Source organism: Felis catus, chromosome A2 (genome assembly GCF_018350175.1).
Source record: "Felis catus isolate Fca126 chromosome A2, F.catus_Fca126_mat1.0, whole genome shotgun sequence".
Taxonomy (NCBI): domain Eukaryota; kingdom Metazoa; phylum Chordata; class Mammalia; order Carnivora; family Felidae; genus Felis; species Felis catus.
The window spans coordinates 145,557,091-145,582,196 of record NC_058369.1 but is presented as its reverse complement, the minus strand read 5'-3'; the positions used below and the strand labels follow the sequence as shown (position 1 = coordinate 145,582,196).

The 25,106-nt window shown below is 40.1% G+C and overlaps 1 protein-coding gene across 8 annotated transcripts in view; it reads right to left on the bottom strand.

Moving 5' to 3' along the window:
• Positions 1-25,106, bottom strand: part of AHCYL2 (adenosylhomocysteinase like 2) — a 168,837-nt gene that overhangs the window by 46,379 nt on the left and 97,352 nt on the right. The window contains exons 1-3 of one of the 8 annotated variants that reach the window (XM_019825777.3): positions 9,488-9,523; positions 9,141-9,222; positions 72-180 (exon numbers count right to left, since the gene is read on the bottom strand). In XM_019825777.3, the coding sequence (XP_019681336.1) occupies positions 72-180; positions 9,141-9,197 (166 nt within the window). In that variant the 5' untranslated portion in view covers positions 9,198-9,222; positions 9,488-9,523. Of the gene's footprint in view, positions 1-71; positions 184-3,249; positions 3,629-6,664; positions 6,806-9,140; positions 9,223-9,487; positions 9,524-25,106 lie in introns of those variants that run through there. The other 7 variants (XM_006929367.4, XM_019825780.3, XM_019825781.3 and 4 more) reach the window with 7 other exon arrangements.

The following is a 25,106-nucleotide window of genomic DNA, read 5'->3' as shown; positions in this document are numbered from 1 at the left end:
ATGGACAGGAGGGCCCATTGATCATACTTAATTAGCCTCCACGGGTGGGTCCATAGCAGCTCAGTACTCACCTGAGCTGTAGCTGTCAGTAGATGACTGAGAAATGGAACGAGACAGAGAGCGACGTCCAATTTTGGTGGGACGTTTGTTGAATTCTTGTTTCTGGTCAGCAAACTGGATCTGCTAAGAAAAAGAACTCTAGTTATATAAAAGAAAACAACCTTCATTTTGAGATAGCAGTTCAAGGCTTGCATTATAGGATCTTACCTTCCTTTGCAGTTGATCTGATTGTACCAACCCATTTTTGGAATGTTAAGATTTTTTGGACTGAATGATTTTTCATTCTTTACCTACTACGCTTCTATCAGATTTAAATCTTTGATCAACTCTCTGGCCATATACCTTTAAAATAAAATTGTGACCAAAAAAAAAAAAAAAGAGAGAGAGAATGGAATGTTCTGGTTAAAATAAATTTTTAGAAAGTTGGGTCATATTCCTTTCTATAGTTTCACTGAAAATTAAAGCTGGAAAGAATCTTTGAGACTATCTATCCTAATATTCATATATCTAGATGAGAAAACTGCAAAGTACAAAAAGGCAAAGTGACTTCAGATTTTAAGAGTCTCAGGAAATGGGATGGTATAATACAAAAAAAAAAAAAAAAAAAAGGCTCTCCACTAAGAACTTCTGAAGCTGCATTCAAATCCTGATTATACCAGTCATTAGCTATGTGATGTTGGTCAAGGTGTTTTGTGATACTCATTTTCTCATAAGTACAGCAAAGACAAAAGTACTTACCTCACAAGGTTTAGAGAGGGTTAAATGAAACAATGCACACAAGCTGTTAAACACAGCAGTAGATTCAATAAATCCACCCCCAACTTCTACCTCTGTAGTTCACTGTTCTAATAACTCTTACAGGTAGGCACTCTAGCTTTTTAAAAGCTTTCTAGAAATGTATTAATTAGCTTTTCAATTCTAATAAGTATAGTAAACATTAATTTATTATTTTTAATGTTTGGTATCATAGAATACCTACAAGCCACAGGATTGATCATCTATTCATTATAACATAACAGATGTAGAAGACAGGTAGATGACTAGACTGAATGTATATAGACAGCAATACTCTGGAGGTTGCATTTTGGACCAATACTGATGATTTTCTTACAATTTTATCCCTTTCTCCTACTGTTGGAGGTTCCAGCTGACACTTTATAACACTTTACAAATGAAAGTTCATATAATTTATTCAATAAATAACTTTTCTTCTTTATCCTTAGTTGAATGTTTGTGTAATTACATGGATTATTCTGGACCCAAGGTGGCATAGAGGCAGGAAGGATCAACAATCTCACAACTACCTTTCATCATAAAAAGATGGTTCCCTGGGGCACCTGGATGGCTCCAACTCTTGGTTTCGGCTCAGTTTATGATCTCACGGTTTGTGAGTTTGAGCTCCATGTCAGGTCTGTGCTGGCAGTGCGGAGCATGCTTGGGATTTTCTCTGTCTCCCTCTCTCTCTGCGCCTCCCCTGTTCTCTCCCTCTCCCTCAAGATAAATAAATAAACTTAAAAAAAAAAAAAAGATGGTTCCTTGATGGGCAGGACACAGACACAGCATACCAGAATGAAAGCAGTGACTGACAGCTAGTATTTCCTGCGCTTAGAGGCAACTGTTGGGTTACTTGAATAGTGAGACAAGGACACTAATGCCAAACTGAATTAGCTTAGCATGCCTATTTTAGGGAAATTCATACCATTTTCCTAGCTATACCAACAAATGAAGCTTGTGTTAGTACCTTAGAGTTTGCAAATTGTTTTTAGTAATAGGAAAATTCATTGGATCAGAAGCTCTTTGCAAGGTGAAAAATGGCAAAATTCATCATTTTGCTAACGTAGCAATTTATTGCAAAAAGATAAAGTGCTCTTTCTATGCACTCCCATGGGATATACGTGAACTTCCATGTACTCCTCCTAGTCCAGCACTTACCACACTGAATAGAAGTATCGATCTGTATCCTGGAGGATATAGATTTGTAGGCACAAATACCTGACACACGGTAGGCAATCACATGCTAAAACAATGAACCTGAAGTAGCCTGTTCTAACTTCACTGTCTGTACTTGTATTAAGTACAGATATTAAGTAAATGTAAGCCTAAGCCAAATCTAAAGGTAAAAGAATTTTTAGCACAAAAAAAAGCTGGGCAGGGGAAGGTGGGTGAAAAGATGGGGAGGGGGATAGCAAGCAGTCAGGCTGAAAACTCTGGCTTTCATTGCACCACCCTTGTTCAAGACTATGGTGTCATTTTTCTTTTTCTTTCCTTTTTTTTTTTTTTTTTTTTCTCCCAGAGGCCCATCTAGGAAAAGGAGCAGTAACTGACTTTCCAGAGGCCAGGATGAGTCACTAACTTCAGCAGTGCCTCCTTTTAAGAAAGTAACAGATGAACCCTGTCTCAGATATGTTAACAACCCCCTCCCACCCACACACCACTAGAGGGGGCCAGCCACTCTGCTTCTCTAGATTTGTAGGATCACGGGTGGGGGGGGGGAGGTGGATGCACGCCACGTTACCCCAATAACACTAAACCACGTAGCTATCTGGCTGCTCATCTTCTCAATCCAGTTTCCCTAAGCAGAGCTGTCTTCTCTATAGTCTTCTCCATTTACAGTAATTCTTCCCGCCAGGTCTTTTGGCACCAAAGAAGACTAGGCTACGCTGGCGTTCTCCGCTCAGAAAGGGTCCTCAGTCTTGTTTACTCATTAGACACTGACCTCAATTTTAAGACAGAAGAAGATTAGAAAGGGACTAACCACTTATACAGAATGAGATGTATTCTTTTCCCAAGAAATATATCTTTTTCTGACGACCAGAACACATGGCTTAAGTAGGTCATCCCCGGTGCCCAATTCTCGATTCTCCGTAAATGCCATTACATTCTTCACTCAACAGTTCACCTTGTGATACAGTAATCTACCCACCCCGGGTAGAGGACTCTGGTACCTTCTGAACCCCTAACTCTTCTACCTTGTCCGAAATCAGAGTCCTTTAAGGTAACCCTCCTTTTCAATTTCAGAGAGAACTGCCTAATTCCAATAAGCAAGGGAGGGAAAGAGTGTTGGGAGAGGAGCAGCTCACCTTATGCCAGAAGCAGGGATGAAAGCAGCAAAGGAAGGAAAAAGCAGCTGGCCTTTTACAATAATGGCTATGGCAGCAGCAAGCCTGCTAAATAGGAGCTTAGCCTCACCTGGGCTTTAATCCCAGAGTTGCCATTGACAATGTATTTCTTCTTGTTGCTCAGCATAGTGACATTACCAGCCCTACTGCCACCTCTCCGGTCCAGGGACCCTTGTGGGTAGGCCTTTAAACTTTCCTCATCAGCAATTCTGTTGGCTCTGGTTCCAACTAGCTTTTTTTTTTTGGGGGGGGGGGTACCCTTCCCTGGAATCCCTGAGGCAGCTCCAACAACCCCTCCAGCAGTAGAGCCCAATTTAATAAGGCATTTCTGTTAGTGGCTCATCAACCATTCCTAATTCTCGGAGCTGTTTTGCTTTTATTTTATTTTTCTCCTAAACACCTAATTACACGGATCCTCTGACCTCTAAACCTTAACAAGTCCCCTGACAAGGCCCAACTTGCATGCGCATAACAATAGCTTATTTATATAACCAGTGCACTTTTTTGCCTACTATAATTAACTTGCTAATTAGGTTCCTTTTTAACCTTACCTCCTCCTTTTCCGTGTCAGATGATTTTGGTTAACCTAGTCTCATTAGAAAAAAATTAACTACAGAGCCACTAAAACAATGAGGGAATTTATTAAGAAGGTAAGGGAAGAAATGGGGCCAAATGCTGAGGCAGCCTCTACTCTACACCCGGTATCCTTGGGTTTGTCAGACTGAGGACACTGCTTTCAGCTATGACACCAAGGAAATCAACTTTCTCAGACCGTTGCTTTACTCTTAATTGTGCATCTTTTATACAGGTTTTGACATACGGTTTCTAGTCCCAACTCAAGATTGTTGCTGATTAGGTGGTGCTTTTTTCAGTTTTTCAAAAAACTGTGTGTTTCATGGGAAGTGTGACTACAAAGGAGAATTTCCTATTTCCTCAGAGTTCCCAGAATCACAGTGACCTTGTTACATACCAAATAATGAGTCAAATGAAAGGGGCAAGAATCACACTATTTATTTGTTGATTTCTGAAAGGGACCCACTAAATAGGAAAGCCACATTCAACTATACGTTACAGAGACGGGTGGGAATGTGATCTGAATTCTTCCTTAACAAAAGAGACTGCTTATTGAGCACAAGGAAGAACGTAAAATGGTAGATTCTTTTTTTAGGATAATCTTTATTTTGAGAGAAAAGGTCTCTGGAAGAATGGAATAAAGAGAGAAGGGCATATATTTATTAAGTTCCTACAAAATATACATAGCCCTGCGTATTTGTTACTTCTATCAAGCAGCATAAGAATCTTACAAAGTCGACATCATTATTCCCATTTGACAAATTAGGGAAGTGCAGCCCTGAGAGAACAAATGATCTGCTGGAGTTGTCACAGCAAGTCAGTGATGGGACTGGAACGGGAGCCTGTGTTTATGACAGAGCCAAAGTTCTTTCTACTACACCACACCTTATGATATTAATCAGAAGATCAAAAATTCCCCTGGTCCTAATCCTAGGTGTACTAGCTCCACCCCATTCCTCTTGATTTATCTTTAAATTTATTTTATTTCAAATTACGCTTTAAATTTACTTTCTTATTAGACTGGGTCTCAGAAATTATATCCCACATGATCTTGGGAGCTCTGATCAAACCACAGTTCTGAAATGGCTAATCATAGCCATTGAATATGAAATCTAACAGCTATTTAATTGACAACTTTGCCCAGTGTTACTACCAAAAGTTGAAAGAGAAATTAACTGAACTCAAATATGATGTTCACCATCACCCATGACAATCCCGATCTCTCACTCATAATTTCACCAGATAAGACAGACTAGTCTTTTTCTGCTTACATGATGAATCCCTAAACTTCTGCTCTTCCTAGTACACTCTTAGCTGGTTCTGGATTTTCCTCACTCAGGTGAAAGGGAACTTGTTGGTCCATTACTTAACTGACTAGACCTGAGCCAGAGGTAGCTGCAGATCTATACTAAATCCAACTAGAAGACATTTTAGGACACTATTACTGACAGGAAAAGCCTTACCACTTAACAAGTTTATCTAACAAAGTAGTTCTCAAACGTTAGGTGCATCACAATTACCCACAGGGCTTATTAAAAGGCATTGCTAAGCCCCATCCCCAGAGTTTCTGATTTAGTAAATCTGGGTGGGGCCAAAGATTCTGCATTTCCAGCAAGTTTCCAGGTGATTTAATGCTGCTGCTCTGGGACTACACTTCAAGAACCATTGCCCTAACACTTTCTCCAAGCATGAATAAGGCAGCCCTAATGTTCCTGACTTTCTCCTTAGCCAACCATTTTATTCTGTGACTAAACCATGGAGGCATATTCATAGGCATAAAAGAAAAGGTTACTTGAAAGGTCACAGAATAGTATGAGGTGATCCTTTCTTTATACCCAGCACAGGATATAAAGAGAACTGGGTCTAATTCTGATTTTCACAATTTAAGGCTATTAAGAATAGATGGTTAATACATTAGGAAAAATAGGACTCATGGGGAGGACAGAAGATCTATTTACCCTAAAGAGGATCAGGCCAAGGGAAAACAATTCCTTTTCAAATACATAAGGCAGTATTACAAAGGATGATCATCAGTGGTTCTATCTCCATTTCTTACCATTTCAGCACTTAACACTGGCGGTAATAATCTTCATTTGTAAAATGGGAACAATAATGTCTACTTTGCCTGCATCAAATGTGCACTGAGGGAGAAAAAAGTACATAAGAGGGTTTTGGAGACCACATAATGATACATAGGTACAAAATATTAGCATCTCTATTCTTTTAGGTCAAAAGCTCTTCACCCAGAGTCCATGGGTGTCTAGACCACCACCCCCAACACACAATGCAAAATTTTGTGTATGTGTATATTTTCCTGGGGAGAGGGACATAGTTTTCATCGGTTTCTCAAATGGATCTCTGCCTTTAAGTGTCAATCCTGACCCACAGTTATAGTCAAGCTACCTCTACCACCAGGTGCCTTAGAGGTTTTCGTTCCACTTCCAAGTACACATGGTTCAAGCATTCTTAGACACATCTCTCTCTTCCAAGCCAAATGAGCTGCCTGAAAAGATTCTTCACCTATAACAGAGAATATTTCTAGCCCAAAGAAAATCGGGTAACCAGCTGGCTGGGTACTCAAGAAAGTCAATCAGATTTCCCATGGAAAAGTACCAAGTACTACAGACAGTTTAGATGGGAGGAGGAAACATTAAAATGTAAAAACTTAACAAAAAGGTTACTGCTGATCTCCATACACATAAAAGGAGGTATTTCACCTACCAGCTGAGACTATAAAGATTTCTCAAGGGAAGTAAAAACATTAACAAGAGTCTTTAAAAGGATACGTTCCCCAACCTTCTAGCAGTAAAATTCCTGAACAAGGCTAAAAAATCTTTCACATGGAAGCAGCTGAGGAGCAAAGGCTCCAGAAGTTTTCCAGGGACTGATACAATGTTAACTTGAAGGTCTACCTCATCAGTTATCAAGATGGGGGTTCTTCGAACTTCATCCTGGCTTATTTCTCTGCTGGGAGTCAGAGATGTGAGTACTGTCAGCGGCTGTGGTCTGAGTCCTGTTCTCTGAGGGGTATGCGAGTCCCTTATTGCTGGTGATCATTAATAAAGGAGGACACGTTATGATGCGCCTCCTCTGCTAAATTTTCCTCCTGAAAGAAGGTTTGAGAGCCTTGTAATGTTTCCTTTGGAGTCAAGGACGGTCTCAGTGGAAATTTCACTACATTAATATATAAACTGGAACATGAGTCAGACATTTGGTTAAAGCCTTCTTAAATTGAAATTTGGACCCAACATGGGAGATGGCTCCAGGGTTTGCTCTTCGGGATTAAAAAGCACTCTAATATTTCATAGGCAAGGTCTATAGGCAATATACACTAGAGGATGCTCAGTGGCTCACCTTGCTGGCTAAGTGGCTATCAGTGGCAGCCTAATGAAGTACTACTTCCAGACTAGGTCAGGAATTAATGACTTATGTGGTATCTGAAAGAAAGCCTCAAGAGGTTAATCTTTGGCAAGGAAAAGATAGATGAAAAACTGACAAGCCCCTCCTTACTCTTTCTTGCTGTTGTTAAAACACTTTTGCTGATCAAAGGTATTTTCCTGGTTTTTGAGAGAGAAGGGCCAAGAAATGAGAAACAAAGCAGAGTTGTGCTTTATTAAAGAATGTCTTCTAAACGTTGGACAGTCCTAGATCAAATCCCTTAAAGCAATAGTCACTAACTCTTTTAGAACAGTTTTCTTGTTCCCATAAATAAAAAGAAGTAAAGGTTTGGTAGGAGCTCCTTTGGAGAGGATGTACTGAGCAGATAAAAGAGTGAGGACTATTACGAGAATAAGAGTTATACACTAACCCTCAATATAGTAACTCTGTAAAACATTTACTGATTCTGAGTTGATGCACTAATGTTCATCGAACTCTTCTGTAATATTCCTTTATAGAAGTACCAAAGTTTAATATCTTAATGTGGCCCTTCCCCAAAGAAAACCAAAATTCTTGCTCCACTTTCTTATTATTGGCGAGTGGCTGGAGATTCAAATACAAACTTAAAATCCAACTAGAATTATTATGTGAATCCTTTCCATCAGTGTTAAAACACTACATTATTTGATGTAAGCCTGTGAATGGGTAGGATTTTTTTCCATTAAACATTTTAACACCGAGCACAAGGTTCTGAAACAACATTAAGAACAACAACAGCAAGGCGCGCCTGGGTGGCTTAGTCGGTTAAGCGTCCAACTCTTGATTTCAGCTCAGGTTCAATCTCATGGTTCGTGGGATAGAGCCCCGTGTTGGACTCTACACCGACAGTGCTGAGCCTGCTTGATATTCTCTCTCTCCCTCTCTCTCTGCCTCGCATCCTCAAAATAAATAAACTTAAAAAAAAAAAAAAAAAAAAAGAACCGCAACAGCAATAACCCCAACACAAAAAATAAACAATAGTTGTGACAATGAGAGTTGAAATGCAGGCTCTCCAGGGCCTTCGTCAGGCTTACTATATACTCAGTCTCATTACTGATGGTTATTTCTTTAAGTCCATAATTCCATAAACACTGAAAAGAACTTAGGGTATGTTATATATATTCTAACTAGTTTTCCATAGGGAAATTATATAGATAGATAGATACAGATATAGATATAGATATAGATATAGATATAGATATAGATATAGATATAGATATAGATATAGATATAAACAAACATACTGCTGATATAGACTGTAACAAATCAGGCTAAAGCTAGAAGAGACCAGTTAGGAACATGAGGATGGTTGCTGTTTTTAAATCAAAAGTTGAAATTGGACCTAAAATACTAGGTGTTATGTACTAGTTCTTATCAAAAAATAAGCCCTTATATTTAAATTACATTAAAATTATCCATCAGGCAAATATGGCATTTTGAGGAACAGTACCAAGAGAGCTATAGTGACTGCCCTTCAGAAATACACATAGAAAGAGTGTTTGGGGAAATGTTTTGACTGGAGGGAAAAAATGGGCAGTTAGGGAAGAAACATCTTACATCTTTTCAGAGACTTGAGAGACCACCATTTCTACAAGTTCTGTTTTTCCCCCCTCACTATTCTTTTTCTCTACCCCCTTGAGAAATAAACTAAGCATTAGCTTGCACACAGAGTGCAAAGCACTCACAGGGCAACACAATCCATGCAGTATACCAGGAGCAGTAGCCCAGCACAGACAACCAGGCAGTAGCTGACTCTGGCCAGGCAGCTCCCAGACCCTTCCCAGTTTCACTTGCAATTAAGAAACAGGGGGGACCCAAGACACAGGAGCTAATCAGAAATTAGGGTAATAATTGCTCTCCCACCCACACATCTTGGTAGGGACTTGTCACAGGTGATCCTTGTCACCGGTCAGAAATGGTTGCCTCATTACCAAGAAACAGAAGGAAAAGCAAAGCGACCAAAGAACTCACCATCCACTCAGGCACGTGAAAAGCTGAGGTGCCCTCATTACCGTCCCACTTCTCCATAGTGCAGGCTTGGGTAATCTATGTCCTGAAGCAAAAGGGAAAGCTGGTTTGGAAATGCCAGGGTTTTTTGAGTGCCCCAAAGCAGAACCAAGCCTAGTGATTCAGAAATTCACAATATCTAGCAGAAGCTGCATCCTCTTTCAAAGAGGCTTTCTATTCAAATTAAGATCATTAGTCAACTGCCTGACAAGTCCCTTACTGGCCCCCTTCAAACCTTCTGCTTTTGATTCAAAATCAGAGCTGATGCAAAATTCTGCACCCAGGCACTGAACTTCCCACAGGACACTCACTGTTTAATGCTACCCAAACACTCAACCCCCGCCTCCCCAGTGGACACTTTCCACGGCAAGAGTCAGGCTTCCTCTCTTTCCCTGTGTGTAAGGCACTTGTTAATTTTCTCCCGCCCCTGAGGACACGTCACTGGAGGTGCTGATACCAAGATCAATAAGGATCGAGGTCAAGAAGGCACTCCCATTTCTCAAGAGTTGCTTGATTTGGATCTGTAAACAGGCGTTTCCTTGAAATCAAGAGTTCCTTATGGCTTTCAAGTTTAAACAGCTATGCAGAACCTCCCCATCTGCTCACACCAGGGGTCTGGCACCAGACTCAGGCATATCTCAAGTTAAATTCTTATTGCAAGGGAGATTTGATTCGGATGGTGCCAGGGAAGATCTCTTACAAAATCAGAAACTAGAATCTCTGAAGAAAGTTCTGGGACCACAACTCCCTCTGCTGGCTCCCTATGCTATGTACATGAAGGTCCAAGGGCCTTCAGCTGCAGAAACAACACAGGCGCCAATTGTAAATTAGCTGCTTACCTGAGGCTAGTCAGGAGCTACACGGTGTAGGTTTAGAGGGAGCCAAAGTTTCCAATCAAGACTAGTGCTGCCTCCAAGTTCCTATCTAAAGTGGGTTTTTACTCACCCATCTGGTTTTGGGAAGAGACAGGATGCCACCTTAAGGGACCTCAGAAGCTGCTCCCTCTTTAGGTTCCTCTACCAGCTCCCTCTTCTCTGCATACTTCAGAAGTTTGGAAATAAGATAAAACGAGAATAAAGGTGGCCTAACTTATTTTACCTGCTTTGCTCACTCCTAGGGTAGGTTACCCAGTAAGAGAACCATAGATTTCAGGCACAAAGTAAGCCCAATGAGATATGCCTGCTTTGGTCCCCTTTAGGGACCAGGGACTCTTTCAGTGTTAATTCCCATCATACAGGATCATTTTTCTAGAGTTGATGGTTTTCATATTAAAATTAGTATTACTGGTTCATTGGCCCTTAGGACCTTCACCGGTTAAGAGAATGATCTTTTGGATGTGGAATGGAGAAGATGGTAATGTCTAGGGGAAGAGGTATTGTAAGATGCCAGCGAAGGCAGAACTCACATACTGACCTGGATGTGTACGCTAGAGAGAAAGGCAAGTGAAAAGAGAAGGGGACTGTTGGACCAGGTGAACGCAGAGGTGTCAAAGGATTAGCGATCACAGGGCAGGTAGAGATCAGATGCAACAAGAAGAGAGAACAGCAGAGGGGGAAGTAAAGGAAGCTGCGGCCACAGAGGGAATATGGAGTGAAGCAATGAGTGATGCCACACATAGAAGGTTGATGACATGCAGGAGCGACAGGCCCTCTGAGGTCAGGGTGTTGATTCTGATAAAGCCTTAGTTGTCAGCAACCTCCAGTCATTGTCGTCTGGTCTTCCTTTCAATCCAAACTTTTTAACAGAATGAGAAGTTACATTTGCTGCCTAAATTTCCGAGGGTATCTTTCATCTGTATTTTATTTATTTTTTTATAAATTTTTTTAAGTTTATTAATTTGAGAGAGAGAGAGAGAGAGATCGAGCAGGGGAGGGGCAGAGAGACAGAGAAGGAAAGAGAGAATCCCAAGCAGGCTCCGCACTGTCAGTGCAGAGCCCAAGGTGGGGCCCAAACCCACAAACCATGAGATCATGACCTGAGCTGAAGTCAAGTCAGACGCTTAACCGATTGAGCCACTCTCATCTGTATTTCAGATGCAACATATCCCAAATCAAAATGATTGCTCCATTGTTCCTCCTCCCCTTAACCCTCCAAACGAGTTTCTTCTCACTTTTCCACCTTTATTACTTCAGTCAACCAAATAGAAACCTCAGTCATCTTTGATTTCTCCCCTTTTCCCTAATCCCCAGAACAATCCATTGCCAATTCTTCCAAGCCTGTCATCTGTCCATCCCTATCCATTTTCATTGCCTCCTAAAAACCCTCTATAAATCCTTTCCAGGATGGTCTTCCACTCCATATCCCTGTACATACTCCATCCCTACAAAAGCTGTATTGCCCACTGTTTCCTGGATGTGAAGACCAGCACTACGAGTACTGGTTTGGGAATTAAACTGACCTGGTGAGAATACTGACTCTACCCCTTAGTTAGCCTCCCTCTCCCTCTAGTTTCCCAATCTGTATAGCACAAATAATAATAATACCTCACACGATTGATGCAAGGATTTAAAAAGTGTGCATACACTAAGTATGCACAATACTTAATATACATAATAAACAGTAGCTCTTACTTATGTCATTATTATGAGGTCCTTTCCCACCTCATGCCTTTGCTCATGCCATTTTCTCAAATTGAAATGCATTCATTCTGCCTTCACTTCTATCACCTTCACATATGCAAATTCTTCAAGTTCTGCTCAAATGATAGATCTGCCATGGAATCTAACCTAGAAAAAGCAATCTCCCTTTCCTCTAGTGTTGGGTCACATCACTGTTTGGTCACATCACTATTTTCAGCCTTCCTCACATTAAAGTTACTGTGTACATGTGTTGTCCCTCATTAGAGTCCACGTTTTTCAAGGGCTTAGCCAGCTTCAATTTGCCCACAGTGTTTGGCATACATTAAGGGCTTAAGAAATGGTCAAATTTTATATACTGTATGTATACCTTACAGTACTCTGAGGGTAACCTGCATAATCAATGTGTTCAATATATTTTTAGAATATTACTTTATATTCACAGGGGCTTAGTTATACCACTGCCCACAGCTCTGACTTATTTGTGGTGAGTCCTTAATAGGGTTTTAATCCTTAATTATAATATTATCTCTGTAGGAATATATAATCCACTTTCCATTGCTTGATCTGCATCAACCATAATCCATTATGATCTGCATCATAATGAAGCTTTTAGGAACAAATCAAGGCCAAAAGAGTAGAGCCCAACACTTAAAATATTTCAGTGATCAGGGGCACCTGGGTGGCTCAGTCAGTTAAGCCCTTGGCTCAGGTCATGATCTCACCGTTTGTGAGTTCAAGCCCCGCGTCAGGCTCTGTGCTGACAACTCAGAGCCTGGAACCTGCTTCGGATTCTGTGTCTCCCTCTCTCTCTCCCTTTCCCCCACTCGTACTGTCTCTCTTTCAAAAATAAACATTAAAAAATAAAACAAAATATTTCAGTGATCAGCAAATTACTAGATTATTGGTGGTCCTGTACATGTTTTCTACATAATCAGTTATTAAGCAAATAGAAGATGACTGCCCTCATGGTAGTGTTAAAACATGGAAGAAAATGTCTTTTAAGGAAGACAGGGGTTGGGGGGCACCTAGGTGGCTTAGTCAGTTGGGTGCCCGACCTCGGCTCAGGTCATGATCTTGCAGTTCGTGGGTTCAAGCTCCACATGGGGCTCTCTGCTGACAGCTAGGAGTCTGGAGCCTGCTTCAGATCCTGTGTCTCCCTCTCTCTCTGCCACTCCCTCACTCACACTCTCTCTCAAAAATAAATAAACATTAAAAAAAATTATTTTAAAGTAACTTTTTTTTTTTAATTTTTTTTCAACATTTATTTATTTTTGGGACAGAGAGAGACAGAGCATGAACGGGGGAGGGGCAGAGAGAGAGGGAGACACAGAATCGGAGACAGGCTCCAGGCTCTGAGCCATCAGCCCAGAGCCCGACGCGGGGCTCGAACTCACGGACCGCGAGATCGTGACCTGGCTGAAGTCGGACGCTTAACCGACTGCGCCACCCAGGCGCCCCTAAAAAAATTATTTTAAAAAGAGGGTGGGAATAAAAGAATAAGCACAAGTAAAATATATTGCTTTTGCAGGCTAAACTAAGTGTTACTTTAGTTGTAACTTTTTTTTTTTAAAGATTTATTTAAGTACTCTCTACACCCAACGTGGGGCTCAAACTCACGGCTCTGAGATCAAGAATCATGTGTTCCACCAAATGAGCCAGCCAGGAGCCCCAGCTGTGACTTTGTGTTTGTTTGTTTGTTTAGTGTAGGTTTTAACTAAAGTAGACTTCCTTTGTAAACTGTAGCCTTACTCCACCTTTCTGCAATGACTGTGAAACAAAAATAAAACAGTAGCTATTACTACATTTGGGAACTGAAGATCTATTAACTGAGTAGGACTGTATAAGGCATGAGGTATAGGTGTAAATACTAGTTACAAAGTTGTTTACAATCAAGTTGCATTTTACCATTCTGTGCCTTAAGAGATACACCTATAGCAAGGGCTGGAGTAAGACCGCTGCACGTGATTATCTATAATAAGCACTCTTAACATTTAGGTGAGAAGTTTGCAACTTCAAAAAAAAAAAAAAAAAAAAAAAACAAAGTTAGACAAACTACATTTGTGCCTATGGCCTTCAAGCTTTACGAAAATGGACCAGGTGTATGAATAGCTCACAAGAATCTCATCTGCACTCCAAGAACAACTTGAAGTTTATGTGCCAGTTGTGCTCCTGCCAGGGGTGATTTGATAGCAGTACTGTTAATGGAGGTAAAGCCAGACGACTTGCCAGAGTGAGTATATGCCTGGCTACAGAAGGAAAAACAAGTTAATATTTCCAGGGGGTCAAAGTCAAACGGAACCACGCGGTGGTGAAGAAGTAACTACAACGGCAGAACAGTTTTAAACAAGAGGTGATAAACCTGGAACCTAGAAAGTCATAAGGCATGGGGCAAAGAATACAAGAACGTGACCCTGTCCTCTATTCCTGGCTGTGTCTAACAGTTTTATTGGACGTTGGCAAGTTACCTAATTACTCTCTTCTTCGGTTTCCTCATTACAAAATGAGGGAAGTGGGTAATAATGGACTGTGGAAGGTTAGAACTGGTTCCTTCCAGTACCGACATTCAGTATTTCTAAGCTGTTTCTGAGGCTATAAGAAAAAGCAATAACTATTCCTTAGTCCCCTAAGTTACAGCTTATTGTAGAAGCTAAGATTCTTAACCTCCTGAGTTCAAAGTTCCATCTGGTCAGTCATGAGGCTGGCTGGAATTGCTAGGCCTCAGATCTCCCTTATCCCTTCAGACTTGAAATGCTAATGCTACCACAGCAGATGGAATTGCTAAATCCTCTCCCTACCCAGGACCTAAATGGTAGGCACCCTACCTCTCAGTACGTTGAGACTCATATCCCACGGGTATTTTAGACTCCACATGGAGGCATCATCATTACTGGTAAAACTATAGGCTTTGGAGCTAGACAGGCTTGGCTTTAAAGCCTAGCTCCATCACTTACTATCTGTGTGTGTCTTTACATAAGCAATATAACTTTTTAAGCCCTTGCTTCCGCATCTGTAAAACAGGATAATAATGCCTTTCCTCACATTAGTGTTATCAAAATTAAGTAATACATAGAAATTCATAAAAAGTGCCAGGAAGCTATTTTGCCCAAAACTAGACATAGGAGAGTGGTACCAGACTGTCTGTTTTAAATCTTGATTCACACTGGGGCGCCTGGGTGGCTCAGTTGGTTAAGCCTCTGACTTCAGCTCACGTCCTGATCTCTCAGTTTGTGAGTTCGAGCCCCGCGTTGGGCTCTGTGCTGACAGCTCAGAGCCTGGAGCCTGCTTCGGATTCTGTGTCTCCCTTTCTCTCTGCCCCTCTCCTGCTCGTGCTGTCTCTCTCTGTGTCTCTCAAAAATAAACAAACGTTAAAAAAATGTTAAATCTTGATTCCCATGTACTGTGTAACCTTAAACAAATTACTTATCCTCCCTGTGTCTCAGTTTTCTCATCTGTAAAATGAGGACATTAAAAGTATCTACTTTAGGGGCGCCTGGGTGGCTCAGTCGGTTGAGCGGCCGACTTCGGCTCAGGTCATGATCTCGCGGTCCGTGAGTTCGAGCCCCGCGTCGGGCTCTGTGCTGACAGCTCAGAGCCTGGAGCCTGCTTCGGATTCTGTGTCTCCCTCTTGCTGACCCTCCCCTGTTCGTGCTCTGTCTCTCTCTGTCTCAAAAATAAATAAAAACGTTAAAAAAAATTAAAAACAAAAGTATCTACTTTATGGCACTGCTGAGAGGATCAAATCACACACACACACACACACACACATGCACGCACCACTTAGAACAGTGCCTCAAACTTGTCAGTGATATTTAAAATTTACTATTATTACTAATATATATACCCCCCAATACACCCAAATCCATCTTCTACTATACATGATGAATTCATTCAATCAAACCACAAATATTTACTGGGTGCCTATTATGTGTCAGCCAGCATAAAAAGACAGCCCCTGCTCTCAATGGTGCTTACTGTCAGGAGAGAGAAACAGGCAGTTAAATAAATAATTACAACAAAAATATGAAAAATGACAAGGTAAGTACAGGGCTACACAAGTATATGGCAAGGGTGCCAATCATGTATATTGGGAGTCAGAAGTTCCATTTAAGCTGAAAGGTAAAGGATGATTAGGGGGTACCCGGAGTGTATTTGGCAAGAAGGAATATTGAGAAGATTATTCCAACAGAAAGAAGAAAGTACTCCATAATATCTCTTACAATCTGCCCTTTCTTCTTCATACCAGCTGTGTAAAGCCTGACCATCATCACATCTATCTAAATCAGTGCTTCATAAACTTGAATATGCCTGGAGATCTTGTTGAAATGCTGACTTAGGTCCCAAGATTGTACTTTTTAAAAAATTTTTTTTAAGTTTATTCATTTTTTGAGAGAGAGAGACAGAGCGTGAGCAGGGGAGAGGCAGACAGAGAGAGGGAGACACAGAATCCAAAGCAAGTTCCAGGCTCTGAGCTATCAGCACAGAGCCCAATGCAGGGCTCGAACTCATGAATCTCGAAATCAGGACCTGAGCCAAAGTTGGATGCTTAACCGAGTGAGCCACCCAGGTGCCCCCCGAGATTGTACTTTTTAAACAGCTCTCCAATGATGCCACTGCTGGGACTACACTTTGACAAGGGCCTAGATAATTCCATCCCAATACAGCCTACCTCAATTTGTTAAATCGACTCATTTATATGTGATTATCAACAGCTCAATCATGTTAAAATCTGATCACATCACTTATTTGTTCATAATGCCTCAATAGCTCCCCATTGTCTTTAAAATAAAACCCAAACTCCTTAGCATGACACACAAGACCCTGCACAACAATTTAAACTTGTGCATACCTCCCAAGCCTCAGCTCTCTGAATTCCCCCACATCCCCACTGTGAACACACACACACACACACACACACACGCGCGCGCACACACACACACGTCTTTCAAATTTTAGCTTAGCTGTAACTTCTTTCAGTACACATTTCCAGCTCTTGGTCTAGGTTAAGAATCAATTCTGTGAGTTACTGAGTAATCCCCCAGACAGACTGATCATTTGTCTATTTCCACATTAGAACTGCAAGCAATCTGAGGGCAGAGACTCTGTGTCTTATTCCTGTATTCCAAGTACCCAGCGCATAGTAAACAACCAATGAATACGTGCTGAATGAAACAATGACTTGAAGAATAGCTAGGTCAGAGTAAAGCTCCAACTGAATAAAATACAGGATAAGCACCTTAAAGGTAAAAAGAAAGAAAAGGGAATCAGGTATGACTAAGAACTGACAAAACTATAAATAGAAATATCACTATAACAAAACTCTGAACCTCCCTGTCACTGACTATTCCAATCACTGCTTCTCAGATAAACAATTAAGCAATACAGAGACTACAGTACACGAAAGCAGCACCATGCCACCTTTTCCACTCCCTGTTAAATCCTCTAGATTCTGGGAGTGGAATGTGGAATGTAAATCCTCAATTTCCCTGACACAGCGAATAGAGCTCCAGGCAGGTCGAAGTTCAGTTTGCTGCACAGTTAGCACCTCTAGCTAAAACTGTCCTCAAAGGGAGGTCAAGCTAAAACTTGAACGCAACCAGAATAAAAGTGAGAAGGAATTTATCACAGACTGGAGGGGGATGGGGCACAGGGGGATGGGAAGGGTATAGGGTAAAATACTGAAACATAATGCCATTAAATGCAGACTTCTAACTACAGTCTTTTAACTTTTAAATACATTTTTTATGGAAGCATAACTAACCTACAAAAAAATACACAAATCAAAAGGTTACAGTTCGATAAAATTTCAAAAGCCAACACACCTATGTAGCCACTACCTAGATAAGAAAATAGAACATTACCAGCACCCAACAGCCTTCCCTCATGTTCCCTCTCAGTCGTTAGCCTCCTCCCTACCCCGATTCCTATCAACACCAATCAGTTTTGCCTATTTTTGTACCGGATACAAAGATCATCAAACATCATCATTTTCTGCTCAAAATGTTTCTAAGAGTTACCCAAGTTAGTCGCATTTAGCAGTAGTTCATTTATTTTTATTACCAGAAAGTATCCCATCACATGAATACTTATAATTTATTGAATCCATTCTCCTGTTGAAGGTTGTTTTCAGTGTGAGGGCCATAAAAAATGATGTTGCTATGAACATTCTTGCAGATGTTGTATGGTGCCCATATGAAGATATTTCTGGTTGGGTATTTATCTAGGAGTGTAATCGTTGGGTAAGAGGGTATGCATATGTTCAGCTAGGTAGATGACATCAAACAAATTGCCAAAATTTGTATACTAATTTCCATTCTTACCAGCAGGAGGATAGTGTTCCAGTCGCTTCATATCCTTGCCAGTATTGTTGGTCTTTTTACATTTTAGGCATTCTATGTAATGGTGGCACACTGTGATTTCAATCTGCATCTCACAGCCACCATTATCATCACCACTGAGCAGTTTTGTTTTGTTTTTTTTATGGCCTTTATTATGTTGAGGTACAATTCCTCTATATCCACTTTGTTGAGAGTTTTTGTCATGAATGGATGTTTAATTTTGTCACATGCCTTTTCTGCCTCTATTGAGATGATCGTATGATTTTTATCCTTCATTTTGTTAATACGGTGTATGTACTATAGTGACTGAGTTGTGGATGTTGAACCATCCTTACCTCTCTAGGATACTTCCCACTTGATCATGATGTATGTTGTTACTGTAGTACGGAATTTGATTAGCTAATATTTTGTTGAGGATTTCTGAATCTGTGTTCGTTATGAATATTGGCCTGTAACATTGTTTTTGTATGTGTGGTAAAATATATATATAACATTTGGCATTTTACCCATTTTAAAGTGTACAATTCAGTGGCATTAAACACATTCACATTGTTATGCAACCATAACCACCATTCATCCCCAGAACTTTTTCACTACCCCATACCCATTAAATAATAACTCCCCATTTCCTCCTTCCCCCAGCCCCTAGAAACCAATATTCTATTTTCTGTATCTTTGAATTTGATTATCATAGGTGTCTCATATAAGTAGAATCACAGAATATTTGTCCTTTTGTATACTTCACTTAGTATAATGTTTTTAAGGTCCATCCATATTATAGCATGTGTATGACTTTCATTCCTTTTTAGGGCCGAATAATAATATTCCATTGTATGTATATACCACATTTTGTTTATCCATTTCCCATCCATTGATGGGCTTTTGGGTTGTTTCCACATTTTGGCTATAATAAATAGTGCTGCTATGAACACAGGTGTGCAAATACTTGTTCAAACCCCTACTTTCAGTTCTTTGGGGGTATACTGTTGGATCATATTATAATAATTTCTGTTTGGGGCACCTGAGTGGCTCAGTTGGTTAACCCTCTGACTTCAGTTCAGGTCATGATCTTGTGGTTCATGATTCCAAGCTTTGCATCAGGCTCTCTGCTGTCAGCATAGAGCCTGCTTTGGATCCTCTGTCCCCCTCTCTCTACCCCTTCTCTGCGCGCTCTCTCTCTCTCTCTCTCTCTCTCTCTCTCTCTCTCTCTCAGAAACAATAAAGAAAAGTGCCTGGGTGACCCAGTCAGTTAAGCATCCAACTCTTGATCTCTTCTCAGGTCACGATCTCATGGTTGTGGGATCAAGCCCTGCATCAGGCTCTCTGCTGACAGTATGGAGCCTGCTTGGGATTCTCTCTCTCTGTTCCTCTGCCTCTTGCACTACCTCTCTCTCTCAAAACAAATGAATAAACATTTAAAAAATATTAATAAATAAACATTAAAAATACACATATATTTATATTTCTGTTTATTATTTTGAGGAACCAAAAACCACATTGCGCTTTCTATACAAGCTGCACCATTTTACATTCCCATCAGCAAAGCACAGGGTTCGAACTTGGAGAAACTGGAAATTTTGTGTACTGTCAAACACATTTTTATCTACTTATTGGCCATTTGGATATTTTTTTATGTGGAGTGGCTTTTCAAATCTTTTTTCTATTTTTCCATTGGGTTGTCAGTCTTTCCCTTACTGATTTGTATGAGTTATTTATATATTCTGGTTTTAGGTCTTTTGCAAACATTTCCCACTCTGTGGCTTGCTTTTCCTCTCTTACTGTTGTCTTTTTTTAAACTTTTCATTTTGAAATGATTTTAGACTTAGAACAATCAGCAAGAACAGTACAGAGAATTCCCATATACACTTCGCCCAAGTTCCTCTAATGTAACATCTTGTAAAACCAGGGCAATTATAAAAAGTAAGAAATTAACACTGGTATGATACTATTAACTAAACCACAGACTTTATTTGGATTTCACAAGTTCGTCCATGAATGTCCTTTTTCAGTTGCAGGATCCAATCCAGGATCCCACACTGCATTTAGTTGTCATGTTTCCTTAGTCTCTTCCAATCTATGGTAGTTCCTCAGTTATTCCTGGTCTTTCATGACCCTTTCATGAAGATGGTAGTTGACTGAATCCTGGAATAAAGCTATGCATTGACCAGATTTAAAAACACCATGAAACAAAACCCCTGTATATTATCTTTTCACCTATTTTGATTTCATTTTTTTAGCTCCCCGCTCAGTTTCATTGAGATATAATTGATATAATATTGTATGATTATAAAGCGTACAACACAATGATTTGACATATGTATAGGTTACAAAATGACTGTCAGAGTAAGTTTAGTTAACATCTATCACCTCAGGTAGTTACCAATATTTTTTCTTGTAATGTTATCTATTCATCTCTTTTGATTAATTTTTAGTAGAATGGAGATACCAATTTTATACATTAGTAAAGATAGTAATGTTAAAGATCAGCTAACTTGATTTCCTTATTTTAGAGATAAAGAAGCAAAGATCTAGAAAAATTACCTACCCAAAGTCTTATTTTACTTGGCAGATAGTTTTCTTGTTTGTGACTTTTAATAGTTTTTCTAGTGCTTCAAATACCTTAACTGTTCAGAGACCATCTCTTCTTAATCAAAATGAACTAAGTATCTCTATTTCCATTAAGAGATCAACAGAGCCTAAACTTTCAGTTACAAATAAATAAGTCACGGGATGAAAAGTACAACATAGGGAATATAGTCAATAATATTGTAATAACTTTGTATGGTGTCAGATGGTAACTACCACCAACACTTATCTTGGTAAACATTGCATAACGTATAAAATTGTCCAGCCATTAGGTTGTACACTTGAACTTAACATTGTATGTCAACTATACTTCAATTTAAAAAGAAAGAGAGAGGGGTACCTGGGTGTCTCAGTTGGTTAAGCATATGACTTCAGCTCAGGTCATGATCTCATGGTTTGTGAGTTCGAGCCCCACATCGGGCTCTCTGCTGTCAGCGCAGATCCTGCTCGGGATCCTCTGTCTCCCTCTCTCTCTCTCTGCCCCTCCCCCCACCTCTCAAAAATAAATAAACATTAATTTTTTTTTTTTTTTTTTTTTTTTTTTTAAAGAGAGAGAGGGGCGCCTGGGTGGCGCAGTCGGTTAAGCGTCCGACTTCAGCCAGGTCACGATCTCGCGGTCCGTGAGTTCGAGCCCCGCATCGGGCTCTGGGCTGATGGCTCAGAGCCTGGAGCCTGTTTCCGATTCTGTGTCTCCCTCTCTCTCTGCCCCTCCCCCGTTCATGCTCTGTCTCTCTCTGTCCCAAAAATAAATAAACGTTGAAAAAAAAAAAAAAAAAAAGAGAGAGAGAGGGGTGCCTGGGTGGCGCAGTCGGTTAAGCGTCCGACTTCAGCCAGGTCACGATCTCGCGGTCTGTGAGTTCGAGCCCCGCGTCAGGCTCTGGGCTGATGGCTCGGAGCCTGGAGCCTGCTTCCGATTCTGTGTCTCCTTCTCTCTCTGCCCCTCCCCCATTCATGCTCTGTCTCTCTCTGTCTCAAAAATAAATAAATGTTAAAAAAAAAAATTAAAAAAAAAAAAAGAGAGAGAGAAATCATCAGAGCCTAACCAGCTCCTGAATTTCTGGTCTGTTTTCTAATTTTTCAGGAACAAGAATGTATTGCTCTTATAAAAAGAGAAAAAGAAAAAAAAAATGTATCATAGACAGAACAATGCCTCCCCATTCCCTGCCAAGATGTCCATGTTCTAATTTCCAGAGCCTGTGAATATACAGCAAAGGTAAGGCTGCAGATGGAATTAAGGGTGCTAGTTAGCTGACCTTGAGATGGGGAGATTATCTCAAATAATCCAAGTGGACCCAATATAATCAAAAGAGTCCTTACAAGTAGAAGAGGGAGGCAACCAGAGACAGATTTGAAGATGTACAATGCTGGCTGTGAGGATGGGGGAAGGGGCCACAAGCCAAGGAATGCTGGCTGCTTCTAGAAGCTGGAAAAGGTAAGGAGACAGATTCTCCTCTCGAGCCTTCAGAAGGAATACAGCCCTACTGATACCTTCTGAAAAATTATTAAAGTATGATTGACATACACTATCAGTTTCAGGTGTAGATCATAGTGATTCAATATTTTTATACATTACTAAATGATCCCATAATAAGTCTAGTTACCACCTATCACCATGTGAAGTTATTACAACGTTATTGACTATATTGCCTACATACTATACATTATATCCCCATGACTTACTTATTTTACAACTGTTTATTGTAAGAAGTTTGTACCTCTTAATCTGCTTCCCCTATTTCACCTGCCCAAACCCTTTCCCCTTCTGGTAACCAACAGTTTATTTCCTGTATCTAAGAGTCTGTTTCTGTTTCATTTTGTTTTGTTTGTTTTGTTTTTTAGATTCCACAAATCATATGGTATTTGTCTTACTCTGTCTATTTCATTTAGTATAACACCCTAGTCCATCCATTTTGTCACAATGGCAGGATTTCATTCATTTTTATAGCTGAGTAAGATGCCTAACATATCGATTTTAGTCCACTGAGACCCATTTTGGACTTCTGACCTCTCAAACTGTAAGTTAATACAATGGTATTGTTTAAAGCCATAGAAAATTAAACAAGAAGGCTCTGAGATTTCAAGGAGCAGGGGAGATTAGATGTTTGGTCTTAAATATCTCAATCATTTCCAGATAACTACTCATGCATACTCAGGTTTGGTTGGCAATATTTTCACAAATTTTTAAATTCTGCACTTTACAGTGACAAATATTTTTAAAGTGCTTGGGAATAAGACTGCATTTTTACCAAATTCTTACTTTGTATGATTAGAACACTGTCAATGAGAGTGGTGGGAGATGGAACTGGAAATGTAGTCAGGGACTGATCATGCAGGGTTTGCAGGCCACAGAAAGGTTTTAATTTTATTGTAATAATAATAGGAAGTGGGGTGCCTGGCTGGCTCAGTCAGTGGAGCATTCAGCTCTTGATCTCAGGGCTGTGAGTTTGAGCCCCATGTTGGGTGTAGAGATTGCCTAAAAATAAAATCTTTAAAAATAGGAAGCTGGTAAGGATTTTTGTTCTCAAAAGATCACCATGGCTGCTATAAGGAAAAGAAACTGAATAAACATGAGTGGAAAGATTAGTTAGAAGGTCATTAAAATATGGAAATGCAAGCTGGTACAGCCACTCTGGAAAACAGTATGGAGGTTCCTCAAAAAACTAAAAATAGAACTACCCTATGACCCAGCAATTGCACTACTAGGCATTTATCCACGGGATACAGGTGTGCTGTTTCGAAGGGACACATGCACCCCCATGTTTATAGCAGCACTATCAACAATAGCCAAAGTATGGAAAGAGCCCAAATGTCCATCGATGGATGAATGGATAAAGAAAATGTGGTATGTATGTGTATATGTGTGTATATACACACACACACACACACACACACACACACACACACACACACACACAATGGAGTATTACTTGGCAATCAAAAAGAATGAAATCTTGCCATTTGCAACTACGTGGATGGAACTGGAGGGTATTATGCTAAGTGAAATGAGTCAGTCAGAGAAAGACAAAAATCATATGACTTCACTCATATGAGGACTTTAAGAGACAAAACAGATGAACATAAGGGAAGGGAAACAAAAATAATATAAAAACAGGGAGGGGGACAAAACAGAAGAGACTCATAAATATGGAGAACAAACTGAGGGTTACTGGAGGGGTTGTGGGAGGGGGGATGGGCTAAATGGGTAAGGGGCACTAAGGAATCTACTCCTGAAATCATTGTTGCACTATATGCTAACTAATTTGGATGTAAATTTTAAAAAATAAAATAAAAAAAAGAAGGTCATTAAAATATATGAGAGATGATGGTGGCTTAGATTAGATGAATGGTAGTGAATGGATTTGAGACATATGTTGGTGGTTGATTCAACAGGACTTGAGAACAGACTGAATGTAAAGGATGAGGAAGATATCAAGAATGACCATCAGGTTTCTGGCTCAACCGACTGGTTAAATAGGGATGCTATTGATTAAAGTGGAGAAGAATGAGGGGAAATACTTATGAGAAGAATATCAAGACTTAATCTTGGTCAAGTTAAGTTTGAGATGTCTATGAGACAGACAAGTGGGATTGAAATAGCAATTGAATAGAGTCTGGAGCTCAGAGGAAAGTCTGGGTTGGAAGCATAAAATTGAGAGTTACTGATTTCTTCCATTTCTGTAATTTAAATTCCATGTACACACAAATATATAAAACGATGGGAATGCATAAAATTGCCTAGAGAGGGGGAAAAGGCAAACAAACAAACAGGAGCCACATCTGAGCCCTGATCCACCAGGGTAGGATAAGAAAAGCCAGCAGCTGAAATCTGAAAAGAAGTCACTAGAAAAGTAAGAGAAAAATCCAAAGAGAAATGGTGTCACTGAAATTAAGAAAAGGGATTATTTCAAAAAGGAAAGAGTGATCAGCTATTTCAAATACTGCTGGGAACTTTGGTAAGATGACACTGAGAACAGTTTTTAGGATTAGGCAGCATGGAGGTTTCTGGTGATTTGGGGGAGTGATGGGGGGGAGGGGGTGAAAGCAGGATTAGGGAAAATTGAAGAATGACCAGGAAGTTAAGTAGGAGAGGCGATTTGAACAGACAAGTATTTTGAAAAACTGAGCTGTGAAACAGAGCAGAGAGATGTGGAAATAACTAAAGGATTAGAAGTCAAAGGAAGTGATTGATTTTGTGTGTGTATGAGTGTGTGTTGTGTGTTTGTGTGTGCACGCACGTGCCTGTGCGCTTTTGTTTAACAAGATGGTTACTAGAGCTTGAGTGAACTCTGAAAGAAATGATCCAACAGAGGGGGAGGATGAAAATGAGTGTGTGTGTGTGTGTGTGTGTGTGTGTGTGTGTGTTCAGAAGTGTAAAAAAGGAAAGAGAGACAAATAAGGTTGCCAGATAAAATTCAGGATACCAGTTATAT